The sequence below is a fragment of the Staurois parvus genome, unplaced genomic scaffold (assembly GCF_062004578.1).
Source record: "Staurois parvus isolate SC_StPar_1 unplaced genomic scaffold, SC_StPar_1.0 ptg001757l, whole genome shotgun sequence".
NCBI lineage: Eukaryota > Metazoa > Chordata > Amphibia > Anura > Ranidae > Staurois > Staurois parvus.
Window position 1 is genome coordinate 227,501 of NW_028319553.1, and position 9,716 is coordinate 237,216.

At 28.6% G+C, this 9,716-nt stretch overlaps 1 protein-coding gene across 1 annotated transcript; it reads left to right on the top strand.

The window, feature by feature from the left end:
* The first annotated feature begins 118 nt into the window (after positions 1 to 118).
* MLLT11 (MLLT11 transcription factor 7 cofactor) lies at positions 119 to 6,219 on the top strand. The gene is made up of 2 exons (XM_089663743.1): positions 119 to 295; positions 2,956 to 6,219. The coding sequence occupies exon 2, from the start codon at positions 2,962 to 2,964 to the stop codon at positions 3,181 to 3,183; it is 222 nt and encodes a 73-aa protein (XP_089519869.1). The 5' UTR covers positions 119 to 295; positions 2,956 to 2,961; the 3' UTR covers positions 3,184 to 6,219.
* Positions 6,220 to 9,716: the final 3,497 nt, after the last annotated feature.

Consider the following 9,716-nt stretch of genomic DNA (forward strand, 5'->3'; position numbering starts at 1 on the left):
CATGTCTATATATACAGTACACACACGCACACGCAGTGTGTAGCCCCCCCCCTCCCTCCAGCTGTCACAGTGATGGATTCTGGGGAGTGGTCCTCTCAGCATCTTCCAGAATTTGGCTGATTCATTATCCCAGAATCCTCTGCTGCAGGAGAGTCGGGGTGGAGGCGTCTGCCAGGAGAGGCTGCAGCATCACCCAGACACAGCGACAGCGGGAGGGTCAGACACCCGGGAGCAGTGTGTGCTGTAGAGGGTCTCCTGCCTGGACTGTAGAATCCTCATCACCCCCCCAGACACGGTGAGTACCCCCCCATGTATGCAGGATCATTATCATTCAGTGCAGACACTGCTGGGGTCTCATGGCAAGAGAATGGAAGCCGGGGGGGGGGGGGGGGGGTCTGATAGATTTAAATATCCATCCATCCATCCATCCATCTACATATCTATCTATCTCTTGTTTAGCTTACCTATCCATCCATATTGTTTTTTACATTTTTATATATACAGTATATATATATATATAGATTCTATTTTTTTTTGTATTGATGAATGTATTTATTTGTAGATCTGCTGACAGGATGGCACAGATGTGATCTGTAGACGGGAGGAATCGGGATGTTTAGTATCAGGATAAATCCTAGTACTGAGCGCTGTGTGCTGTGATCTCCCCATAGCCATGGTGACAATGGAAGGGAAGGAGCGGCCAATAGGAGCGTGGGATGGAAGCGGAAAATGAGCAAAGAAATCACAGAATTGTCTGTCTATGAGAGTAGGGAAGCAGTCTGGGGGGGGACACAGTGGGGGGAGCTCTATTGCCGGGGTTGTCTGTCAGATAATAAAGCATCACAGCTACAAGGGTTAAGATTCCACTTCAGATGAAAAAAAAAGAGAGAGAGGGAGTATTATTTACTGTAGTACTGTGTGAAATAATAATAGAAATACATAAAAAAAATATATATATATATATAGTTTTTATATATATTTTCTGCATTACTGTGAAAAAAAAAAATATATATAATAATAATAATAATAATAATATATATATATATATATATATATATAGTATATATTAATAGTATTTCCTGCATTACTCTGTGAAACAATAAAAAATAATAATAATAAAAATATATATATGTACATGTTAGTATTTTATGTTACTGTGTGAAATGATATATATATATGTTAGTATAAAAAAATATATATATATGTATCATATATGTTGATAGTATTGTCTGCATTATTAAACAATAATACAAAAAGATTTATACATATTATATATATATATATATATATATATATATATATATATATAATATATAAATCTTTTTGTATTATTGTTTAATAATGCAGACAATACATATATATATAAAAAATATTACACACACACAAAATTATTATTATTATTATTACTATTTCACAGAGTAATGCAGAAAATACTACTAACATATATATATATATATATATATATATATATATATATAATTTTTATATATATATAAAAAATAAATATGGTAGTATTTTCTGTGTTACTGTTTAAAATTATATATAAATATATATATCATATATGTTAGTAGTATTTTCTGCATTACTCTGTGAAATAGTAATAATAGTAACAATAATAGTACCCCTCCCCCCCAAAACAAATATAAAATATGTATTTTCTGTGTTACTGTGTGGAGAAAAAAAAAAATAAAAAAAAATATATAATATTATTATTATTATTATTAATAATATATATATATATATATATATTCCTGCCCCCCCATAGATGTTGTGGTATAAGGGCTGGGATCTTTAGGATGCCCAATGAAGGATGTAATGAGGACTGGAAGGTGTCAGTAAAATTAGAAGCCGTTATATATAGCAGGTAGAGCGTGAGCTCTTTGGGCGGGGCCCTAGGACTGCAGCTGTGCTAATTCTGTCCATGCTGATGACTCAGTCCGGTTCCGGTCCATCTGTACTGGCTGGGCAGCTTTAGTTCCTTATGGCAGGTCCGGCTTACAAAGGGAACTTGTCCCCGGCAAGAAGAGAGCTTAAACCTGCAGCAGTTCACTAATCGGCCCTCCACTGTCAGCATTCACATTATTATTGCAGATTAATACTAAGGGGCCTATATATCAATGGTTTTACTTAAGATTCACACAACTGTACTATCTACAATAAATACAAATATAAATAACATGTTGAACATATAAATGTAATAGATAAAATAAATAAAAATATAAATAAAATGTAATATAAATGTAACAGATAATATAAAAACAAAATATAAAATGTAACAAATAAAATAAATAAAAATATAAATAAAATGTAATAAATAAAAAAGTAACAGATAAAATAAATAACATATAAATAAAATGTAATAAATATAAATGTAAAAAATAATATAAACAAAATATGTATATATATATATATATATATATATATATATATATATATATATATATACACATACACACACACACATATTTTGCTTATATTATTTATTACATTTATATTTATTACATTTTATTTATACGTTTATTTATTTTATCTATTACTTTTTTATTCATTACACTTTAATTATATTTGTTTTTATTTTATTTGTTACATTTTATGTTTTTATTTATTTTATCCAGCACATTTACATATTACATTTTTGTTTATATTTTATTAATTTTATTTATTGCATTTCATATATTTAATAATTTTAACTATTACTATTTATTATTTTTTTTTAGCATCGATTTAATTGTATTAATTGTTTTATGTAAATATGTAATGTATGTTAATATATAAAATAAAATAAATAAGGTAAATAAAAATTTAAATAAAATGTAATAATTAAAAAATATTAAATAAAAAAATGGAAAAATATAAAAGATAACATAAATATAAATAAAATGTAATAAATACAACTTAATTGAGTGATATACATTAATTTTCAACCTTTACCTTTCTTTTACGTCCATTTTCCAGATCAAAATGCTGGACACGCTGAGCAGCCAGTACGACTCCTTCCTCTTCTGGAAGCTGCCCATCCCGGCCTTGGACCTGTCCGAGTTGGAGTGCCTGGGTTTGGAGGACGTCAGCAAAAGAGCCAAGGACCAGCCGCGGGAGGAGGACCCCCTCGCTCAGTACAGCGCCTTCAACTTTTGGCGAGAGCCCATCGCCAGCATCGACGCCTTCGAGTTTGACTTACTGTAAAAAAAAAAAAAAAATTCCAACCAAGCCTTGCTGCGATCTACCTGCCTTTCATACACCGACCGCTAGCAAATCATATTTATTTATCGGTTGATCCTGTTATTTATTGATTTATTTATTGGTATATTTATTGATTTTAAGGCCCTGGCGGTTTTATGATGAATGTGTTTATTTAAAAACGGAAAAGCTTTTAATGTTTAAAGCAATTATTTGGTTTGACATGTTTGCTGGCAGCCAAAAAAAAATGATAAAATATTCCATAGGCTGACCTAACCCCATCTAAAAAACAAAAGTCCACCTAAAAAGTGTTATTACCGGTTACGGGTGGATGCTGACGAACCGCTAAGATGGCTTTCCAGGTCAGCTGTCCAAGATCCTTTATTCACTGTTATTGCAGCAGCATAAGTGAGACTGCCTTTTATGTCAGCGAACCTCATAGGGAGATGGAAAGCTGGTCGATGGTTCTGCCCACTCCTAACTGAAACACGAGGTTTAGGTGGACTACCGGCCCATATGGAAGAAAAATATATTTGAAATATATTTTAGAAATCTTCTTCACTAATATATTTCCATTTATTTGAAATGCTACAATTTTGGTCATATTCAATATATTTTGAAAAAATAAAAAGAATAAAAATAAATAAATATATATATATAATATAATAATGTTCAATATATTTTGAAAATATATTTCAATAAATATATATATATATATTTATTGAAATATATTTTTTATATATATATATATATATATATATATATATATATATATATAAATAAAATATATTTATTTATTGAAATATATTTTGAAATATATGGAATATGACCAAAATTGTAGCATTTCAAATATATGGAAATATATTAGGGAAGAATATTTTGAAAATAAATATATATATACATACACACACACACACTGCATGTTGAAATGCGTTTTTATTACAAAATATATGAAAAATATTTAAAAAAAAAAAATGTTGAAAATACCTTATGTCTTTAAAAATACAAATCTACAATTTTTGAAATGCATTTAGAAATCTATGTAAAAATATGGGTTAAAATGACTTTTTTTTAAAAATGTTAAAAAAATCTGAAGAATATATTTTAAACATGTCTTTAAAAATACAAATCTACAAATTTTGGAATGCATTTACAAATCTATGTAAAAATATGGGTTAAAATGACTTTTTTTATATGTTAAAAAAATCTGAAGAGTATATTTTAAAAACATATTTTTAAAAATATATATATTTTTAAAATATATTCTTCAGATTTTTTTTAACATATAAAAAAGTCATTTTAACCCATATTTTTACATGTTAAAAAAAAATCTGAAGAATATATTTTAAAAACATATTTTTAAAAATATATATATTTTTTAAATATATTCTTCAGATTTTTTTTAACATATAAAAAAGTCATTTTAACCCATATTTTTACATGTTAAAAAAAAATCTGAAGAATATATTTTAAAAACATATTTTTAAAAATATATATATTTTTTAAATATATTCTTCAGATTTTTTTTAACATATAAAAAAGTCATTTTAACCCATATTTTTACATGTTAAAAAAAAATCTGAAGAATATATTTTAAAAACATATTTTTAAAAATATATATATTTTTTAAATATATTCTTCAGATTTTTTTTAACATATAAAAAAGTCATTTTAACCCATATTTTTACATGTTAAAAAAAATCTGAAGAATATATTTTAAAAACATATTTTTAAAAATATATATATTTTTTAAATATATTCTTCAGATTTTTTTTAACATATAAAAAAGTCATTTTAACCCATATTTTTACATGTTAAAAAAAAATCTGAAGAATATATTTTAAAAACATATTTTTAAAAATATATATATTTTTTAAATATATTCTTCAGATTTTTTTTAACATATAAAAAAGTCATTTTAACCCATATTTTTACATGTTAAAAAAAAATCTGAAGAATATATTTTAAAAACATATTTTTAAAAATATATATATTTTTTAAATATATTCTTCAGATTTTTTTTAACATATAAAAAAGTCATTTTAACCCATATTTTTACATGTTAAAAAAAATCTGAAGAATATATTTTAAAAACATATTTTTAAAAATATATATATTTTTTAAATATATTCTTCAGATTTTTTTTAACATATAAAAAAGTCATTTTAACCCATATTTTTACATGTTAAAAAAAATCTGAAGAATATATTTTAAAAACATATTTTTAAAAATATATATATTTTTAAAATATATTCTTCAGATTTTTTTTAACATATAAAAAAGTCATTTTAACCCATATTTTTACATAGATTCGTAAATGCATTCCAAAAATTGTAGATTTGTATTTTTAAAGACGTACGGTATATTTGAAATGTATTCTTAGAAATATTTTTCATATATTTTGTAATAAAAACCCATTTTAGCATGCAGTATATATATATTTTAATATCCTTCCAAAATATATTGCCATATATTTGAAATGCTACAATTTTGGCCGTATTCAATATATTTCAAAATATTTCAATAAGTATATATATATATGTTTATGTATATATTTATTGAAATATTTTGAAACATTGAATACGGCCAAAATTGTAGCATTTCAAATATATGGCAATATATTTGGGAAGAATATTTTTAAAATAAAATATTTCAAATATATTTTTCTTCCATGTGGGCGGGGTTAGCAGGATATTCTAACAACCCGACAGTAAAGGGGCATTGGTCATAAATGTACAATAATGCCGGCCAATGGAATAAGGGTTTGAACCTCGGTCACGTTTTAAATGCTGTGTCCCCAAAGAGGAGATTTGCCTTCACTTCCTGTTCTGAAAGAAAAAAAAAAAAAAAAGAGCATAAAGATGGATCTTTGGAATTCAGACACAAAACAATGTTGACGGAGGTTCTAGCCCTTTAATTCTGGAAGGGGTTGTCCCTTAAGGGGAAATTACAGAAGTTGTTGGATCTTCGTACACTTCTACCATCCAATCAATGGACACGATTTGCACTGCCACCAATAAAATGTCTCGTCTCTGAATTAAATTTTGGTTTCCTGTTTGATTTTTTTTTTCCGCCTGCCATATACTGCAGACAGGTGACCCATACAGCTACAGCATTGCACCCGTATGGAACTGCCCTCTTCCAGGCTTTGGGCACGTGCAAGCGCGCCCCCGTGCTAGCGCTCGCTGTGAATAGACACAGCAGGATTTTGTCAGCAGGTCCCGACCAATGATTCATAGCCGGGACCTGCTGATCGGCTGCGTCCAATCACAGCCCAGAGCCCTGTGTTGGCAAACAACACAGAGCTCTGTACAGAGGAAATGATCTCTCGGTTTCTTTTCCCTGCAAAGCAGGGATAAAGAAAAAATATATATATAATAAAAGTCAGCACTCTGTACACACATTAACACTTGTTACGCACGCAGGTAACCCTTTGATCGCCCTGAGGACCGGTTCACACGACATGCGTTTCAGTTGCTTTTTTTCTGCATCCAAAATGCACCAAAAACGCACATATCCCTATGTAGATTGAAGAAAAAGAGCAGGAAAAAAAATGAACTGGAACGTGTCAAAAACGCACCGGAACCTGCCAAAAACGCACTGGAACGCACATATCCCTATGTAGATTGAAGAAAAAGAGCAGGAAAAAAAATGATCTGGAACGCGCCAAAAACGCACTGGAACGCACATATCCCTATGTAAATTGAAGAAAAAGAGGGGAAAATTAACTGGAAAGCATCAAAAACGCACCGGAACGTGCCAAAATGCAGATGGTTGTCAATGTCATAGTTCACATCAGCGCTTGCAGTTCCGGTGCGTTCTGGTTGCAGAAAAAAAAGTAGAACAGGCTACTTTTTTTTGCACAGAACTGTCCTGGAACGTGGTAAAATGCATATAAAATGCACCTGAACGCACTGAAACACACATGTCTCTATGTAGTTGAAGAAAAAGAGGGGAAAAGTGAACTGGAAAGCGTCAAACACGCATCAAAATGCACCAGAACGTGCCGAAAATGCACTGGAACACACATGTCCCTATGTAGATTGAAGAAAAAAAAAAGAGATATAAACAAAAAACGACCAAATATTTAAAAAAAAATAAAAAAATATTTTTTCTACTTCTGCTATAAAACACATCCAATACAAATTGAAAAAAAAAAATCAAATTAATTTAAGAAGAAATTTGATTTTTTTAAAAAAATTTCTTTTGATTGCCACTGGGTTTTTTTTTTATTTTTTGCGATCTAAACAAAAAACGACCAAATATTTAAAAAAATATATTTTTTTCTACTTTCTGCTATAAAACACATCCAATACAAATTAAAAAAAATTTCAAATTAATTTAGGAAGAAATTTGATTTTTAAAAAAAATTTCTTTTGATCGCCACTGGGTTTTTTTTTTATTTTTGCGATGTAAAAAAACGAACAAATATAAAAATATATATATATATTTTTTTTTACTTTCTGCTATAAAACACATCCATTTTTTTAAAAAAAATCAAATTAATTTAGGAAGACATTTGATTTTTAAAAAAAATTGTATTGGATGTGTTTTATAGCAGAAAGTAGAAAAAAAAATATTTTTTTTTTTTCTACCAAATGCATGTAGCAGAATACATTTGAGATTTCTTTTGGTGGCCACTGGGTTTTTTTTTTTTTTTTTTTGCGATATAAACAAAAAACGACCAAATATTTAAAAAAGAATAAACATTTTTTTTCTACTTTCTGCTAAATTAATTTAGGAAGAAATTTGATTTTTTAAAAAAATTTCTTTTGATCGCCACTGGGTTTTCTTTTTTATTTTTTGCGATATAAACAAAAAATGACCAAATATTTAAAAAAAAATAAATAAATTTTTTTTCTACTTTCTGCTATAAAACACATCCAATACAAATTAAAAAAATATATATAATTAATTTAGGAAGAAATTTGATTTTTTTAAAAAATTTCTTTTGATCGCCACTGTATTTTTTTTTATTTTTTTGCGATATAAACAAAAAACGACCAAATTAAAAAAAAAATAATAAATTTTATATATATATAATTTTATATATATATATATATATATATATATATATATATTTTTTTTTTTTTTTTTTTTCTACTTTCTGCTATAAAACACATCCAATACAATTTAAAAAAAAAAAATCATTCATTTAGGAAGAAATTAGATTTTTGAAAAAAATTTCTTTTGATCGCCACTTGTTTTTTTTTTAATTTTTTGCGATATAAACAAAAAACGATCAAATATTAAAAAAAATTTAAATATATATATATATATATATATATATATTTTTTTTTTTTTCCTGCTATAAAACACATCCAATACAATTTTTTAAAAAAATCTAATTTAGGAAGAAATTTGATTTTTTTTTTAAAAATTTCTTTTGATCGCAACTGGGTTTTTTTTTTTATTTTTTGCGATATAAACAAAAAACAACCAAATATTTAAAAAAATATGTATATATTTTTTCTACTTTCTGCTATAAAACACATCCAATACAATTTAAAAAAAAATAAATAAAATTAATTTAGGAAGAAATTTGATTTTTTTTTAAAAATTGTATTGGAAAGTGTGTTTTATAGCAGAAAGTAGAAAAAATATATACATATTTTTTTAAATATTTGGTCGTTTTTTGTTTATATCGCAAAAAATAAATAAAAAAAAACCCCAGTGGTGATCAAATGCCACCAAAAGAAATTTCTTCTTTGTGTGGGAAAAATTACAGAAATTTGGGTACAGCATTGCATGACCGCACAATTACCAGTTAAGGTAGTTCAGTGCTTAATAGAAAAAAAAAATGCCGTGGTTGGGGGGGGGGGGGTGGTAAAACCTTTCAGAGCTGATATGGCTAAGAGAAAAAAAATTATCTTTCTGCAGTACGATGAGAAATGGGGCGCAGAGGTCCACAGCCAAAGAAGTTTGGCTTTAATGTGGCGAAGAGGACGGACTCTGAAATGATGACAACCTATGCAATGCGGCGCGGGGCAGTTCGATGTACGACTACCTGCAAAAATGGAGCGTTTCCTGTATTCTGTCTACACCTCTATGATCCCCATTGTGAAGGTTCATGCCAGTAGTGTGCTGCAATTTCGCCACCTGCTGGTAAAAAAGAAATTCACACACATATTATATATATATCTATATATACACACTAAAAGTATTGGCCCCGCCTTCCCAATCATGTGATTCAGGTGCTCCAATCCCCTCCCAATCATGTGATTCAGGTGTCCCAATCCCCTCCCAATCATGTGATTCAAGTGTTCCAATCCCCTCCCAGTCATGTGATTCAGGTGTTCCAATCCCCTCCCAATCATGTGATTCAGGTGTTCCAATCCCCTCCATATCATGTGATTCAGGTGTTCCAATCCCCTCCATATCATGTGATTCAGGTGTTCCAATCCCCTCCATATCATGTGATTCAGGTGTTCCAATCCCCTCCCAATCATGTGATTCAGGTGTTCCAATCCCCTCCCAATCATGTGATTCAGGTGTTCCAATCCCCTCCATGGACACAGGTGTATACAATCAAGCCCCTA